The sequence below is a fragment of the Musa acuminata genome, chromosome BXJ2-10 (genome assembly GCF_036884655.1).
Source record: "Musa acuminata AAA Group cultivar baxijiao chromosome BXJ2-10, Cavendish_Baxijiao_AAA, whole genome shotgun sequence".
Classification (NCBI taxonomy): domain Eukaryota; kingdom Viridiplantae; phylum Streptophyta; class Magnoliopsida; order Zingiberales; family Musaceae; genus Musa; species Musa acuminata.
The window spans coordinates 28220465-28235606 of record NC_088347.1 but is presented as its reverse complement, the minus strand read 5'-3'; the positions used below and the strand labels follow the sequence as shown (position 1 = coordinate 28235606).

General features: G+C 38.8%; 2 protein-coding genes across 3 annotated transcripts; both read left to right on the top strand.

Moving 5' to 3' along the window:
• LOC135583729 (dynamin-like protein ARC5) lies at positions 1–8069 on the top strand. 2 transcript variants are annotated; one of them, XM_065129036.1, is made up of 18 exons: positions 1–536; positions 1203–1367; positions 1544–1666; positions 1823–2044; positions 2388–2521; positions 2604–2696; positions 2967–3030; positions 3203–3251; positions 3370–3452; positions 5030–5187; positions 5277–5337; positions 6075–6137; positions 6215–6315; positions 6646–6703; positions 6790–6865; positions 6983–7125; positions 7596–7760; positions 7833–8069. In XM_065129036.1, exons 1-18 carry the CDS (start codon positions 117–119, stop codon positions 7899–7901), a joined length of 2247 nt encoding a protein of 748 aa, XP_064985108.1. In that variant the 5' UTR covers positions 1–116; the 3' UTR covers positions 7902–8069. The 2 variants fall into 2 exon arrangements, with proteins under 2 accessions (XP_064985108.1, XP_064985107.1); XM_065129035.1 differs by having other exon boundaries at positions 2–536; positions 6790–7125.
• A 149-nt stretch (positions 8070–8218) lies between these two features.
• Positions 8219–15064, top strand: LOC135624931 (dynamin-like protein ARC5). The gene is made up of 6 exons (XM_065129040.1): positions 8219–9007; positions 11766–11851; positions 13781–13846; positions 13930–14438; positions 14522–14601; positions 14689–15064. The coding sequence occupies exons 1-3, from the start codon at positions 8849–8851 to the stop codon at positions 13803–13805; spliced, it is 270 nt and encodes an 89-aa protein (XP_064985112.1). The 5' UTR covers positions 8219–8848; the 3' UTR covers positions 13806–13846; positions 13930–14438; positions 14522–14601; positions 14689–15064.
• The last annotated feature ends 78 nt before the right edge of the window (positions 15065–15142 follow it).

The window sequence follows — 15142 nt, the reverse complement described above, 5'->3', positions numbered from 1 at the left end:
CTCTTCTTCTTTTCGGCTTTTATCCCCGCCCACGCGATCGCTCGACCGTGCGGCCGCTCCTCCTCTTGCCTGCTTTCCCCATTCCGTATTCTCACTCCCAATCGTCGCCGGAGGCCATGAGGAAGGGCGGAGCTGCCCAAAGGGGTGAGGCCGGAGGAGGCGAAGAGGCGGCGGCCGCGCTGGCGGCGGTGGAGGAGGAGGAGGAGGAGGATGAGGAGGAGGAACAAGAATCCTCCTCTTCGGACTCCGGGAAGCTCTACGAGGCGTACAACGAGCTCCACGGGCTGGCACAGGAGTTCGAGACGCCCTTCGAGGTACCGGCGGTGCTGGTGGTGGGGCACCAGACCGACGGGAAGAGCGCGCTCGTGGAGGCCCTCATGGGTTTCCAGTTCAACCACGTCGGCGGCGGCACCAAGACCCGCCGGCCGATCACCCTTCACATGAAGTACAACCCCGGTTACCGCGTCCCGGTCTGCCGCCTCGTTTGCGACGCTGACCCCGCCGTCGCCAGTCTCATGTCCCTTCCCGAGATCCAGGTGATTCTCTTTAGTCCTTCCTTTCTATTGTATCCCTATATAGACGCATTGAAGCAAGTGTTGCTGCTGCTGGGTGGTAGTTGTTGTTGTATTTTCTCAGAATTTCCAAACGAATCATAAAAAGAACTCTGTTTACTATATGGGGTTATAGGTACATTACATGTTTGTTCTAATGCTTGTAGTTGGTGTTCGACAGTAAGCAATGTGTTTGCACTTAATACATTTTCAGAACATCATTTGGTGTTTTCGCACTTAGTCACTGATGTATTGCTTTATTTCTGCAAACGGAGGCTCAAGAAACTGAGTTTTATATAAAATACTTACTATCTTCATGGGGGAGAATCTTACTTTCTTCTTATTAATTTGTGGTCATCAACCTGCTAACAGTGGCAGATTTTAAAGCGTGTTCTGTGGGACGAGTGAAAATTGATGTAAAAAAGATGTGGTTTCTTCCCTTTGAACAAATACATCCAGATTAGTTCGATAATGATTTTTTTTTTTTTTTTTAGCTAATGGCTTATATACTTTGCTAAGATAATTACTGCTGTCACATACTGGCATTATTATTCTTGCTTCTGTTTTGAATGCCTGTGGGACAATAAGGTTGAGTTCCTCATACCCTATTTATGTGCTCCTGGTGATTGCTCATTCTTTGTTTTCTTCCAGGCTTATATTGAAGCTGAAAACATGAGGCTGGAGAGTGATCCTTGTCAGTTTTCAGAAAAAGAAATCATTATTAGGATAGAGTATAAGTACTGCCCAAATCTTACCATCATTGATACACCGGGTCTTATTATTCCAGCTCCAGGTCGAAGGAACCGAACTTTACAGGTGTATTTTCCACTTTGCTTCTTTATGAGTTACTTCACACAAATATTATGAAGTGATGTTAAGCTAAAAAAAAACATGCATGATTGAGAATCACGGCTGGCCTTTCTAGCTGCTGATGCTATTTAACAATTTTTTGCATCCCTTTGATGAGATCTTTCTTTTTTTCTTTTTTGCAGGGACAAGCTCGTGCAGTGGAGGCACTTGTACGAGCTAAAATGCAGCATAAAGAGTTAATCATTTTATGCCTTGAAGATTGCAGTGATTGGAGTAATGCCACAACACGCAGAATAGTGATGCAAGTCTGTACCATCTTCTTTTGGTAGTTTGTGCTGCTCATTTATTTGACTTGTTCCATGACTCAGCACACAGTCTGGCAGTTGTTGCATTCTGAAATTTGGAATTCTCTTAAGTCTGTCACAGTAAATTTGGTCACTTGGTTTCTTTGGTTAATACAGATTGATCCTGAGCTTTCAAGGACTGTCATTGTATCCACAAAGCTCGACACAAAAATTCTGCAGTTTGCACGGGCTTCAGATGTTGAAGTTTTTCTTAAACCACCTGCTTGTACATTGGATGGCTGTTTGTTAGGTGGTTCACCCTTCTTCACTTCTGTGCCATCAGGGAGAGTTGGTTCTGGGAGTGAAGCTATTTATCGATCCAATGAGGAGTTTAAGAAAGTTCTGTTTTCTATATGCCACTTAATTCTCTATATGCAATCTTTGTATTTCTGCACATCAAAATTTGTTTACCGGAGGATGTGATCTACTTGTACTGTTCCTGGTGTTGGAGTTGCACATGTTTATATGTTAATGTTTATGTTTCTTGTGTCCACGAAGATCACTAAAATAATATTTCATGAATCTATCACACACGAATAATTATGAATCTAGGTCATGACCTTTTTATGTTGAGAATGTTGTTTATCAAATGACTGTCTGAGTATTATCTAACATTACATGAAGATTCTACGGCCACATGTGATGCTTATACTTGTTCTCTGTTCATATCTTTTAAATGCAGGCCATCTGTTTGAGAGAAATGGAAGATATTGTGGCTTTAGAGGGAAAGCTAGGTAGGTCATTGTCAAAGGAGGAAAGAAGTAGAATAGGTGTGAGCAGCCTTAGATTATTTTTGGAAGAATTGTTGCAGAAAAGGTACAAATATTTATTCATCCTTATTTCTAGTATTGATGTAATGTGGACCTTCTAATGTTGTTTCTGAAACTATGTTCCTAAGGTATATGGACAATGTTCCACTAATCATTCCACTTTTGGAGAAGGAACTTCGGAGCACTACGAGGAAAATACGTGAAACTAACCAAGAATTCAGGTGAATACTTAAGTTTATGTTTATGATGAGTCAAGATGAGGTTTATTGCAGTACAGGATGATAAACTTCAATGTTATGTTTTTTCATTGAATGCTTTCCGATCTTTGCAAGCTACTATTATAAATAGGGTGGATTCATTAACTTAGGAGTCTAGGTTTTTTTGTTTTGTTTTGTGTCTGTCACGTACCTAAAGTAATTTGGAGTAAATATGACAGTTGAAATGGCTTTCCTGATGTTTTCTTTATTTACTCTTGTTATGTTTGTCTACAGAAATTTGGATGAAGCAAAATTGAAGGAAAAGGGACGTGCATTCCATGACTCTTTTTTGACCAAGGTTCTCTTCAGTTATTCAATTTATTTAAAAAAAATTCCAAATATAAAAACAACAAAAACATTGATAATAGACAAACAAGATTATCCAACTCACTGTTTGTTGATATACTTCTATGTTTGACATATTTTATTATGCATATGAAGAGCTGTGCTGATCCATAATTTCTTTTCAGTTATCTTTGTTATTGAAAGGCACAGTTGTGGCACCTCCTGATAAATTTGGTATGCTCTGTAGCCTGTTTCATGATGATAAGTATTAGGAATGTTTCATGATGTTCTTTTGAAACAAAGCGATGCTTCATTATGTCACCTGTGCAAATTTAAATTGCTCAATTTGTAGGAGAAACATTGCTGGATGAGAGGACTATGGGTGGACCTTTTACAGGAACTGACAGTCTTCAGCTTCCACACAAGATGATGCCTGTAAGTTCTGCTGCTGTAGCCTGTTAGTCTATATATGTGAGATTAACATGCATGTGAGTTTAGCATACAGTTATCATCTTATTTCATGAACTGCATTTTACATCTTTGTAATCGCACAATTAAGATGAAATACTAAGTATTTCAAACTAACCACACAATGTCCCAGTGAGACTCTCTGCCATTGTGTGATCTGAGGGTCAGATTGGTTCAGTGAGGACTAAGCATTGCAGGTCAAAGAAAGTTTGCCTTTGTTTGATGTTATATTATCCTTTTCATGTCCTGAGAAGAGTCAAACTGGTCCAGTGAGGCCCTGTGATGCTCCATTTTCTATTAGTATGTTTGAACAATAAGCTTGCATGTTGGGAAAGGATTGCTTCATGATGCCAAATGTTTTTCTCATCTTTCTCATTCTTTTATGATGCTAATTTATCTTCTATCATGTTATAAGGTGCTTGTGTTATTGCAAATGAAACTGAGTGTGTAATGAGGAGGTTTCTTTGGAGTAAAGGCATAGGATGTCAAATACTACATCTAATATGTTGGGACAGTGTTATCTACAGTCATTAGAACAGGGTTGTCTCAGGATATCGAGATCGAGTATTTGGGCCAAGTTCTTGAACAAGAAGCAAACCTAGCTTGCGTGTTCCTGAAGTCAATTATGGAAGTTGGATAATGACCCATAATGACATTGAATCAAATGCAAGAGCTATTCAACAACACGGTATTGAAAATTGTCCTGCAAAGGGAGTACGCTATCTATTATTACACTATGAATTGCATAATTTTGGGTTCTGATGTGTCATCAGTTGGGTATAGATAAACGGGCTACTTGATTTTTTGGGAATGGGTAGAGAATGAATTCAATTATGTAACTTTTATCTGTATCACTAGAAGTAGTTACAGTGGGTGACCGTCAAGTGGCGACCCATTATAGAATAAGGATCTAAATGCCTTAAGGAATTCGGTGCTTTTGATAGAACAAGGTTTTTCTTTGTTTTATATACACTGGGAGACCAATTGACTGTTCAACTAGTATGTTACTTCTCTGAGGCTATTTGAGTCTTGAACCAATTTATACAACATAAAGTTTGGCACGGTAAGGGTACAACAGATTTATCACTTGTCTGACACAAGTGCCATACTATGTTAATCAAGTAACAAATAGAAGTTACTAAAGATGGCATGTTGTCTGCTATTCTTTGAGCAAGTTAAATTTGCTAAACTTAGATCCTCAGTATGAGATTTGAACTCAGACATGCATATTATTGAAACGAGGCTGACTGCCAGCAGGAGAGGGGAAAAAAGTAAGTGGATGCTGGGGTTTGTAGATTCTGGTCTTTTACCCTTAATGTATTGTTAAATGTGTGTGGCAACACAACTTTTAATAATTTTTTGACTAGATGAAATTTAACTACGTAGTTAAGTGTATGCTTCATAAGTATAGCATTTGTATGCAAGAATATCTGTGATTGCATTCAGATGTTCAGTTTCTTTCTGGCATCACTTGCAACTTAAGGTCTGGTCAGCATAACATATAAACTATTGGGTTAATAACCCTGTTTATATCTCCTTCTCAGAATGCTGGAATGCGTCTTTATGGCGGTGCGCAATACCATCGTGCAATGGCAGAATTTCGTCTTGTTGTTGGAGGTGTCAAGTGTCCTCCAATTACTAGGGAGGAGATAGTAAATGCATGTGGAGTTGAAGACATTCATGATGGAACAAACTACTCTAGGTATTTCTTAGTTTTTCTCACTTTTTTGTTGTTTAACCTCATTCATCTCTCTGATGTAATAGCTATGTTTTATTCAACTTTTGTCCTAGGACTGCCTGCGTAATTGCTGTTGCCAAAGCTCGTGATACCTTTGAGCCTTTCCTTCATCAGGTTCATGATTAAGTGCCATTCTATTTCTTTTTCCTTGTATTTGTACTGAGTTCTGTCTTCTACCATTGATGAAGAATGATCAAACCAGGAAATCTAGCTGGTGACATAGGGCAGAACCTAGTAACTTCTGACTTGTTTAGCCTCCCGTATGCCTTCAATTTAGGCATTGTGCTCAAATTTCTGATTGCATCTTACACGTGTTTGTGAGGGCTAAAATTTGTAGGTGGGCTTGCTATCCTTGTGAATTGACCTTACAGACTTGGCCATATATACACATATATGCATTATATAAACATTATAAGCATACATATATAAAGATCTGTTCTACATTCTTGGCTAATATATTTCTTTTTGACCAGGTTATCTGAAGACATCCACCTGTATTTTACCAAGTTTCAGGACTAGTTACTTCTATTGTCTTGATTTAATTCCCTGTATTGGAGCTATCCATGCTTTGGGTTCAAGGAATAAATTCCATCTGTATTCCGTTTGACATTCTTGTTGAATAAAGTATGGAGGATCAGACGCTTATCCTTCCTGCATGCACATTCTGAACTGACCTCACTTGTCTTTCAGAAGAATATAATGCTTGTTATGCTTATTTGCACATACATATTTCAGTTTCAACATATGGTAATTAGAGAAAACTATCACTTAAATTTCTCAAATTTGTCTCTATTTGGTACTTGGACTATTGGGCCTTATCTAAAACTTCGGTGTTGCCTTTCTTCTGACAGTTGGGCTTTAGGCTTCTATACATTTTGAAGAGGCTACTGCCTATTTCCATGTATCTGTTGCAGGTAAGGGTCTTCCTAAATTTCTGCATGATGGTATATGTTGATATTTGCTCATAAAACTAATCATAGACTTTCAACAGAAAGATGGAGAGTATCTTAGTGGCCATGAAGTATTTCTGAGACGTGTTGAGACAGCCTTTAATAATTTTGCTGAATCGACTGAACGATCATGTCGTGAAAAGTAATTTTGCTCATACCTTTCGAATATTTATTTATTCTCCCGATCTCGGCAGCTGAGAAGATATTTGTTGGTTAATCATGTTTTCGAGCTTTCGCACATGTTCCTGTTTCTAAATTTTGTTCTGCAACCGTTCCGACCTGGAGGCTATTATTATGTAGCCAGATTGCACTCTAGACTGATATCTCCAAATGACAAAAAGGTTGCTGTTGGTATGATCATGTGCGAGTATGCACAAGTATTTGATGTAGAATAATTCTAAAAGATGGTTTAATGTCCTTAAGTGCCCTTTGCTGAAAGACTAATGTAGCTCAATTTTTTGTATGCATTCAGATGTATGGAAGACTTAGTGAGCACTACACGATATGTCACTTGGTCTCTTCATAACAAGGTTTGGATGTTAATGCTTAGTCCATCGACATACTCGACAAATTTTAATTTTTCCACCTTTACATACCCCTATGTTCAAAATTACAGAATCGGGCTGGATTATGCCAATTTTTGGACTCATTTGCTAGCTCAGAGCAGTATAGCGCTAGCACCATCTCTTCAGGTGTTCAACAGGAACATTACTTGGCTCTGAATGACAACAAATCTGATAGATCGAAGCCAGATTCAAAACCTAACCATTCTAACCCATGTTCTGACTCGATTCCATGCAATCCCACAGCAGAAACAAGGCTGGTTGATCTTTTGGATAGCACACTGTGGAACCGAAGACTGGCTCCTTCATCTGAAAGAATTGTTTATGCCTTGGTATATCAAATTTTTCATGGGATCAAGGAGCATTTTCTGGTATCTACAGAATTAAAGGTCTGTAAGTATATATTCGGTTTGCTTTTGGTGAAAAATTGTCAAATTTAATTTTGCCCGATTGATGACTTGGTGACTTATATTACATGCTGTTGATCTAAACTCTAGAGCTGCTGTAGAAACCAGTCATATGCTGTGCCATTCGATCATTTACTACTATCTAGAGCTTGTTGTCATTTTCACTGTGATGATTTATTATTGTGCATTCAAAATGATTATAACAATAAATGCATTATCTGCCTACTATCTTACAAAGATATCGTGGTTGGTATAGAATTTCTTTCAACATGCAACAACACTTGTTAAGCTTCACATTCTTATCCCAAATAATGCCTCTCCTATGTTCTTTTTTTCATGGTAACTTGGTAGATTCAGCTGCGTGAAAATTTGTGGCTCACTTGAAATGATGTTGATGCTAGTCATTACCATGATTTTTAACTCTTATCCAACTCCCAACATTTATTCTGCAGTTCAATTGCTTCTTCCTGATGCCGGTTGTCGACAAGTTGCCAGCCCTTCTGTGGGAAGACCTGGAATCTGCATTTGGAGATGACTTGGACCAAATTTTTGACATAACTCAGCTACGCCACTCTCTCGGACAGCGCAAGCGGGAATTGGAGATCGAATTGAAACGGGTATTGGCTTTTGACCTACCACAAATGTCATGATGCTTCTGTCGTTCGCTAACTTAGATATGCTGCTTGCAGTTACAGCGGCTGAAGGAGAAGTTTAGAGAGATAAATGAGCAGTTGAGTTCTTATCTCGTCCGACCATAGCGATTTCTAGCCTCAGTAGAGCCCACAATGCAGATGCAGATGTCAGCGTTCTTTATCGATCCAATTGGACTTGTTATTGTAGATAGATGTAATGCCTTTGTTCAGTAAGAACAATGAATTGTGTCATCTATTTCTACGATTTCAATCGGTTGAGATCTATTTCCATAATGCCTGATACAATATTATTATATTTATCAACTGTCTAATGCAATCCTCCTTTTTCTTTTGCAGGATTGGGATCAACAATAAAACAACCCAACAAGAATTATTTGTCTCCTACAGGATGTTACTTTTAAGAAATACTATCGTTCTATGGCGATGCACAATTAGTGCACTTTCTTATATATCCATTGACTCTTCTCTTACGCCATTGACATTGGGCATTAGGCTTTATGATCTCTTGCTGTCGGTCAATACGGCTCGGAGTCAAACCCTAATAAGATTTAGTGGTGATTTCATATAGCCACTTCCTCTCATGCTCAATATATAATTAAGTCGATTTTAAAATTATTAGTGATTCCATGAGATAACTAATAACCTTTTAAGCTTAAATTGTTAATCCAATTAATTTTAATTTCATTAGTCAAAATTGACCTGATGGTATAAATGATGGATTAATTTATTGACCTTTCATGCCCTCCGTAAGTGCGTGTGCTGTCGCAAAAGTATTTTCTGGTATCTTTCGTTATCCAGAATACAAAATTAGGGTTTGCGTGCGTTTCGCGCCCGTGACTCACCGCCACCTCATCTCTTGGTTGGCGCGATGAGGAGACGATGCCAAGAGGCGGCGGTGAAGGAGGAGGAGGAGGACTCCGGGAAGCTCTACGAGGAGTACAACGAGCTAGCTCCACGGGCTGGCGCAGGAGTTCGAGACGCCCTTCGACGTACCGGCGGTGCTGGTGGTGGGGCACCAGACCGACGGGAAGAGGGCGCTCGTGGAGGCCCTCATGGGTTTCCAGTTCAACCACGTCGGTGGCGACACCAAGATCCGCTGGCCGATCACCCTCCACATGAAGTACAACCCCGGTTACGTCGTCTCGGTCTGCCGCCTCGTCTCCGACGCCGGCCCCACCGTCGCCAGTCGCATGTCCTTTCCCGAGATCCAGGTGCTTCTCTTTAGTCCTTCCTTTCTATTGTATCCCTATATAGACGCACTGTAGCAAGTGTTCTTCTGCAAGGTAGTTGTTGTTGTTTTTTCTCAGAAATTCCAAACGAATCATAAAAGGAACTCTGATTGCTATATGGGGTTATAGGTACATTACCTGTTTGCTCTAATGCTTGTAGTTGGTGTTCAACAGCAAGCAATGTGGTTGCTTTTAATACATTTTCAGAACATCATTAGGTGTTTTCGCGCTTAGTCACTGATGTATTGCTTTATTGCAGCAAATAGAGGCTCAACAAACTGAGTTTATATAAAATACATAGGAATCTTACTTTCTTCTTTCTAGTTTGTAGTCATCAACCTGCTAACAGTGGCAGATTTTAAAGTGTGTTCAGTGGGACGAGTGAAAATTTATTTTAAAAAAAGATGTGGTTTCTTCCCTTTGAACAAATACATCCAGATTAATTCGATGAAATTTTTTGTTGTAGATGATGGCTTATTTACGTTGCTATGATAATTACTGCAGTCACATACTGGCATTATTATTCTTGCTTCTGTTTTGAATGTCTGTGGGGCAATAAGGTTGGGTTCATCATACCCTATTTATGTGCTCCTGGTGATTGCTCATAAATCTTATTACATTTGGTTGAGTCGGTAGAAGTTTTCTTGTATGCTATTCAGAATATCATTGTTTTTGACATTGCTTTTTATCAACTTAACTTTATAACAAATTATTTCTCATTGAATGTAATGCAGGTTCTAATAAATTTAATTTCTCATGGATATTGTCACCTTCAAGATGTTGGATGTGATCATGTTGGGCCCTCTGGATTAGAAGGAAGCAATAATTGGAGCTTTAGAGTCAAACACTGTTTCACTCTTGTGTGTATTAGCCACGGGATTCCGGAATCCAGAAGCAGATATAAGCACAGTTGGTGATGATTATGTGAACTAGTTTAGAAGAGAGTCCGACTTACTTGGTCTTGTTGATGTACACCATCAGCCCTCTTGCCTTCGGAGTAGCCAACTAGAAAAGCTGGGAGAGGGAATGAGCATGAATAATCAAGTGTCCTGTTATCCAACATCATCGCACCTTCAACCCTAGCAAGCAAAAGCCTTGATCCATCATAAGGGGATCAAGAGAGAACTATCTTGCCTTTCACCAAATCCTTGCCCAGTTGAGTGTAGTTCTTGCAAATGAGAGCAAATCAATAAGAGATTGCTCAATTGATTACAACTCACAGGAGCTCCTGACAATGAGATGATCTCAGCGTGCTACCTTGGTAGAAATGTCCCATCACCAAAGTATATGAAGGGGTAATGTTTCTTCTGTGTTGATGGAAACTCCATGTCAAATGAATCAGAACTTTCATCAATTGTAGAGAGAGAGAGAGAGAGAGAGAGAGCTGAAACAACTCACTACAATGGTCCTTCAATCTCCAATAACCAATGTTTATATGAAGCTGCGATTGATGCTACTTGCAGATGACATTAGCATCTATGGCGCAACATTACCTACCATGTCACAACCATTGCATGTTCGTTGTCGCTATAGATTGACGTGAGAATCCCCTTCTTTATCACATGATCACTATTGATCGAGATGGAGATAATGTCCACCGCATTCATGATCGTGTTGTCGAAAGCAATTAACAAGTCTTCCCTTACACACCTCGTTACCTAGCAGACTTTGTACACTGCAAGCCTTGTAGAAGGCACTGTGCCTCTGGTTGTCCCTCCGGTAAGGCCATACAGGCTAATGTCGTGGACGCTTCTTTCGGCCATAATTGAGATAGTGTGGGTGCCATGGCTATCATGGTCCCATGGAGAAGCTTCATGAGTTGTGTCATTGTAGCTGTTGAAGTAACATGTTCCAATGATTTTGCTAGCACAACACAGCTGGTCTCAGTAGCGTGCTTCAAGCAAGCAATAACTGAGATGATGAACGAGTGTTGAGGAGGTGCGTACTTGTTGCATTTAAAGTTCTCATCATGTTGGGTTGTAGGTTTTGCTTGGGAACCCCGAAACAACACCCTTCATGCCCTTTGTATCGATTGATATTTCAATATGCAATCAAGAGCAGAGATATAAAATAAGATTAATAAACCTGTTAATTTTAATCAAATGCATTTATGAAGTTAGGATAATAATTTATGAAATACGAGTCATGCCCTTTGTTTATGAAATGATTTATATAGGTCATTTTATATGTTAGGACAATAATTTTATATATACTCATGTAAGTTTATTTGATGGATAAACAAAAACATGATTCATAATAAAGTTAGGTTCGTATGTAATAGGTATCTTAGAACACTTTGAAAATTTGACTTTCTTCGGCAATAAATTGAAACTTATCCTACCAAATTGTACAAAAGACATTATCTACATGCAGCTTATCATCATCTTCACAATTACTTAAAGACAGAGTTAGCTATAGATTATATTTTGTACATTTCTATGCAAAAAATGTGGATTTTCATGCTAGATGGTTGATGGCTGTTATGAATAGGGTGGGGGTATATTATGTCTATAAATATTGTGATTATAATGCTTCTCACAGATTTTGTTGAGATCTTTCTTGTTATCCTAGCATCTTACTTTTACTTTATGTTTTAGATGCTGGCCCACTTCACCTGCTGGACATTTGCGGAATGTATTCTATAGAATGGGCCTTGATGACAAGGCTTAATTTTATACGAATTTTCCAACTAGATTTTTCTTGTTAATTATTTCCTAAAGCTTTGTATTTCTGGCTTTAGGAGATTGATGCATTATTAGGTGTGCGCACACTTGATCGTTCCAGACCTGATGCAGTGGTTGGGGAAAAGCAGAAACTAAGTATACTGTATGTAGTCTCCCTTCTCAAATTTTCATGAGTAATGGTATATTTGTTAAATTCGAATGCCCATTTTTTTCAAAGATAAGATTACGAAGGTACTTTTTGCATATCATTGATTAATATTGTTTGGGATGATGAAATGATTCTTTCTATTGCAGAAACATAGTTTTACAGTTTTACCTTTTTCTCATGCATAAAGTTTGAATTCTTACCTTTCTAATTTTGATAAAAAATTTACTAAAGGCAATACCCTTGTTAAAGAACTGGTTTCTGGATGATATGTTTGTTAATGAAATGATTCTTTTAATTAAGTTTAAAATGGACGCACATCCTTGGATGATGATATGCTTGTCACGGATATTGTGCCGAGCATAACACAGTTCGATATTTGATGTTTGTATACATTTTATACCTGGCTATTTCTTTCTTCAAATGTTATTTTTGGTGACTTGAGGTGATCACAGCATCGAACTACTTAACATATAGTTAATTGAAATGGACTAAATTAACAGTAAGGTGGAATTATAATTGATCTTTTTGACTTCAGATATTCCAATCTGGCTTGTTTAAAGGGAATACTTCATAATATTGACTAATGAACATCATGCAGGTAAGAGCATATTTTAGTCCAAATAAGTTGTAGATCTTTACAATATGATTTGGTTGGGAGGAGTGTGTGACAAAACAATTATTTTCAAATCCTTTATCTCTAATTAATAAGAAAGCCAAGAATCAATCAATCTCTTAATGTAATTAGTCCACTTCAGCACCAATGTCACCATCGATTTTTTCTTTCCAAGCATGTTCCTATGCATGTGCTTAGACCATATTGCTTGTTCATGGGTTGTTTTGTCACTGAAAACGTGTGGGTGTCAGATGGACCAAGGATTTTGATCTTCACGAGCCTTCTCCAAAGGCTTGGATGCTTAGAATCCACATTTAATTATTTTTATCATCATGACTATGTATTTGATCACATGATGCAAGATATCCTGATTGACCTTTTTTTTTTTTTCTTTTTTTCCTTTTGGAATAGGGTGAAGCCTTAAATTCCTTCACATTGGAGTATATACATTCTGTTCATTGGACATTTAGGCTAATCAGAAGTCACAACCATTGGGTTGAGTGGAGATGGGTAGCAAGTGTACATAGTCTGACCCATACCCTATGCAATTGAAGCAGCAGATTAAGATTTCTTTATTCTTTTTCTGGACCGAACTATGTAACCAGTGAGTTACCTTTAGTTTTGTTGGGATAAGCTTTTGGCAGGTTGAACCTCCCTGCTGTCGAGCAGCCACATGCCTGATAAAATTTAACCCAATCTGCCACCACGATCTGACTCATGAATTTGTCAGGTCGTTAGGTAAAAAATGCCATTATCATAATTGCAGGCCATTATTATGCATCATTGGCCTCCTATGGATCTGCTTTTCACATGTTCAATGTATCTTCTTGAGGAGCGCTTAGGTAAGAAAATGATGGTTAGAGCTGAACGTTTAAGATATGGAGATTATCTAGACTACCACTATCTATATTTGTACTACTTAAGCTTGTAGTTATTTGTTGCATCCATTTGTCTAGTTACCTTACAGTGTTAACTTTCTGATAGAAGATCTCATGCTTAAGCCTAGTATTAGCATGTAAGGATATTACTATAATCTCAGTGATTAGTTGGAGTGGGAGCAAGAAATAAGCACTCTCAGTTATTATCATACATATATTGTTTGCACTTGACCATGTATGCTTGATATAATCATACTTTTCACCATAATTCTAGCTGGTAGTCTTTCTCTCTCTCTCTCTCTCTCTCTCTCTCTCTCTCTCTCTCTCTCTCTTAAATGTCGTTCAGAGCATGAAACGAAATTTGCTATTGGAAAGAGATGTCATCGTTGGTGTGATTGGGACTTGTATCTTGCTGGAATCTGCATCTTTTAGCAATAAAGGATTTGGAACTTCGTAGAGAAGATGGAAGGGCTCTTGTGAGAACTTTAAATGCAACAAGTACGTATCTCCTCAACTCTTGTTCATCATCTCTGTTATTGCTTGCATCAAGCACGCTTTTAAGACCAGTTGTGTTTTGCTAGCAAAATTATTGGAACACGCTACTTCAACAGCTACAACGACACGACTCAAGAAGCTTCTCCACGGGACTACAATGGCCATGGCACCTATACTGCCTCAATTGTGGCCAGAAGAAATGTGCACATTGTTAGCTGTACAGCCTCACCGGAGGGACAACCAGAGGCATAGCGCCTTCTACTAAGCTTGCGGTGTACAAAGTCTGTTGGCTAGTGGGGTTTGCAGGCGAAGACTTGTTGGTTGCCTTTGACCACGCGATCACAGATGGGGTGGACAACATCTCCATCTCGATCAGTAGCGACCATGCGAGTGAATACTTCGAGGAGCCGATAGCCATTGGTGCGTGCCACGCGATAAGAAGAGGATTCTCACATTAGCCTATGGTGGCAATAATAGGCATAGTGGTCGTGGCACGGTAGGTGATGTTGTGCCATGGATGCTAGTGTCAGTTGCAAATAGCATTGATCATCGCTTCATAGACACATTGGTTACTGGAGATCGAAGGACCATTCTGGTGAGTTGCTTCATTGCTCTCTCTCTCTCTCTCTCTCTCTCTCTCTTTCTCTACAATTGATGAAATCCTAATTCATTTGACAGGGAGCTTCCATTAACACATTCCCTACAGAGAAGAAATCTTACCCCTTCATATCCTTCGATGATGGAACATTTCCATCGAGGTAACATGTTGAGATTATCTCATTGTCAGGAGCTCCTGTGTTGTAATCAATTTAGTGATACTCTTACCGATTTGTTCTCATTTGCAGGGATTGGAGCCTTTGTTTGTTGGGGCTAAAGGCACGGTGATGTTGGATAACGATATGTTTGATTGTCAACTTTTCCATTTGGCTATTCTGAACGTAAGAGGTTTATGGAGTACATCGACAAGACCGACAAAGTTCAACTTTCTTCCTAATTAGTTCACACTAACATTATCAACTGTGCTTATATCTGCTTCTGGATTCAGGAATCCCGTGGCTAATGTACATGAGTAAAACAGTATTCGACTCTAAGCTTTAGTTGATGTTCAGGAAGTGTTACTGATGTTTATCATCAAATACAATCGGCTGTCTGATTGAAACCGACTGCCTCCTTGTTTGTATGACATTCTCATGACTAGATTATAGAAAACATCTGATGAAACTAGTATCATGCACATGGCAGATCTTAAGAATTGTTTCACACCAAATAGAGGATCAAGCGTTTGTCGGAAGCAAAGAT

What these genes read in the sequence shown, in the direction of transcription:
- LOC135583729 (XM_065129035.1), top strand. Translation starts at nt 117, where the DNA reads ATGAGGAAGGGCGGAGCTGCCCAAAGGGGTGAGGCCGGAGGAGGCGAA. An exon ending in ATGACTCTTTTTTGACCAAG is followed by an intron (nt 3,031 to 3,202) that starts GTTCTCTTCAGT and finishes ATTTCTTTTCAG; the next exon opens with TTATCTTTGTTATTGAAAGG. An exon ending in TTCCACACAAGATGATGCCT is followed by an intron (nt 3,453 to 5,029) that starts GTAAGTTCTGCT and finishes TCTCCTTCTCAG; the next exon opens with AATGCTGGAATGCGTCTTTA.
- LOC135624931 (XM_065129040.1), top strand. Translation starts at nt 8,849, where the DNA reads ATGGGTTTCCAGTTCAACCACGTCGGTGGCGACACCAAGATCCGCTGG. An exon ending in TGTCCTTTCCCGAGATCCAG is followed by an intron (nt 9,008 to 11,765) that starts GTGCTTCTCTTT and finishes TTCTGGCTTTAG; the next exon opens with GAGATTGATGCATTATTAGG. An exon ending in AAGCAGAAACTAAGTATACT is followed by an intron (nt 11,852 to 13,780) that starts GTATGTAGTCTC and finishes TGCATCTTTTAG; the next exon opens with CAATAAAGGATTTGGAACTT.